The sequence below is a fragment of the Eimeria mitis genome, genomic scaffold, assembly GCF_000499745.2.
Source record: "Eimeria mitis Houghton genomic scaffold, Emh_scaff322, whole genome shotgun sequence".
NCBI classification, from domain to species: domain Eukaryota; phylum Apicomplexa; class Conoidasida; order Eucoccidiorida; family Eimeriidae; genus Eimeria; species Eimeria mitis.
This window is the reverse complement of record NW_013571557.1, coordinates 7,393-8,618: the sequence shown is the minus strand read 5'-3', so window position 1 is coordinate 8,618 and position 1,226 is coordinate 7,393. Positions and strand designations below refer to the sequence as shown.

Sequence of the window (1,226 nt, the reverse complement as noted above, 5' to 3'; positions counted from 1 at the left end):
CAGCTTCGACAGCTTGAACGAGACCGCAGGCAGCCCCATTCCGCCGTTTATGAGCGTCAACACGAGAGAGAAAGGAAGCCCAGCAATACCGACCCTCCACGGGCTTCTCACAGAAGGCTGCAAGTGTCTCCTGTGTCAACCGGCGACCGTATAGCAAAGCTCCACAAGGCCCATCAACAAAGACCTGCACTCATGCGCAAGCGGTGGTCCATATGCAGCAATTCTACTTTTCGTATTCGCAGGCAGCGCAAATCTGCTCCTGGCGCTCCTAAGGCAGATTTCGCTGAGAAAACCGCTACGAAATGTCTTCTTCCGTTGCGGTAGTGTGCAAAGGGGGTTTCGAATGTGCATGTTGGGTTACGGTGGAGCGTAGGTTGCTTTTGTGGGTCCGTGTATCTTTCTTCCCCTACCTGGAGCTCTTCTTGGAGGCTGCAGCAGCTGTTGGCGTCAGAGCGGTAGCTCAGCGGGTCAAAGCAGGCCCCGCGCAAGGTGTTTACACCGGGCGGAAGAGGCAGGTGCACCGGAGCCGCCTCTCCAAATGAGTAATCCACCGAGGCATAAGAAGGAGGCCCTGGTCTTCTTCCGTCTCTGTCGAGGATGTGCGGTAGGTCAACTGCCTGAGACGACGGTATAGGCAGCCCAGCAGCGGCAAAGACAGCTTTGGAGTGAGATGCTGGAGAGTAGGACCCAAATCCGCCCTCCCAGTGGGCTATTGGCAGCCTTCGTTGTTCGGTGCTTTCTATGGCGAAGGTGAAGGGGCGTGAGCTGAGGGCCATGGCAGCTGAGACAAGAGACTTGTCGGTGGGGTCTATGAGCGTCACTCCTCGCTGTATAAACTGCTGTTTCAAGGCCGACAGAAAGCGCTCCGGAAGATCGTCAGTAAGCAAACTTGAAAATGGCACCGCTGTTCTAGTCCATAGAACACCAGCATCGATCAACAAAGGTAAGGACGACAATGGAGACCCCGAAACAGCCTGGAGCCGTCGTCGGTTATCTGCGGAGGCACACATGTACATCCGTAGGAAGTATGATGTGTTTCTCAAGGCATGTTGCAGTGAGGAACATTTGAGGGCAGATTTCAAATGTCACAGATACACACGCTGGATCGGTCAAAGACAAGTGTAGGCGTCAGGGGGCGGTCCTTTTTGCAAGTCAGCAGAAGGCAAAACAAGTTTTTGGAGTCTCTGCGAGGTCCTGAGCACCTTCGAATCGTGGATTACGTACCG

General features: G+C 54.5%; 1 protein-coding gene across 1 annotated transcript in view; it reads right to left on the bottom strand.

Annotated features, from left to right (window-relative positions):
- The window catches only part of EMH_0007840 (uncharacterized protein), a gene marked incomplete at both ends in the record, with an annotated part of 14,484 nt that overhangs the window by 5,981 nt on the left and 7,277 nt on the right, over positions 1-1,226 (bottom strand). Inside the window, 2 exon segments of the mRNA XM_013498149.1 lie at positions 112-184; positions 411-994. Coding sequence (XP_013353603.1) covers positions 112-184; positions 411-994 — 657 coding nt within the window.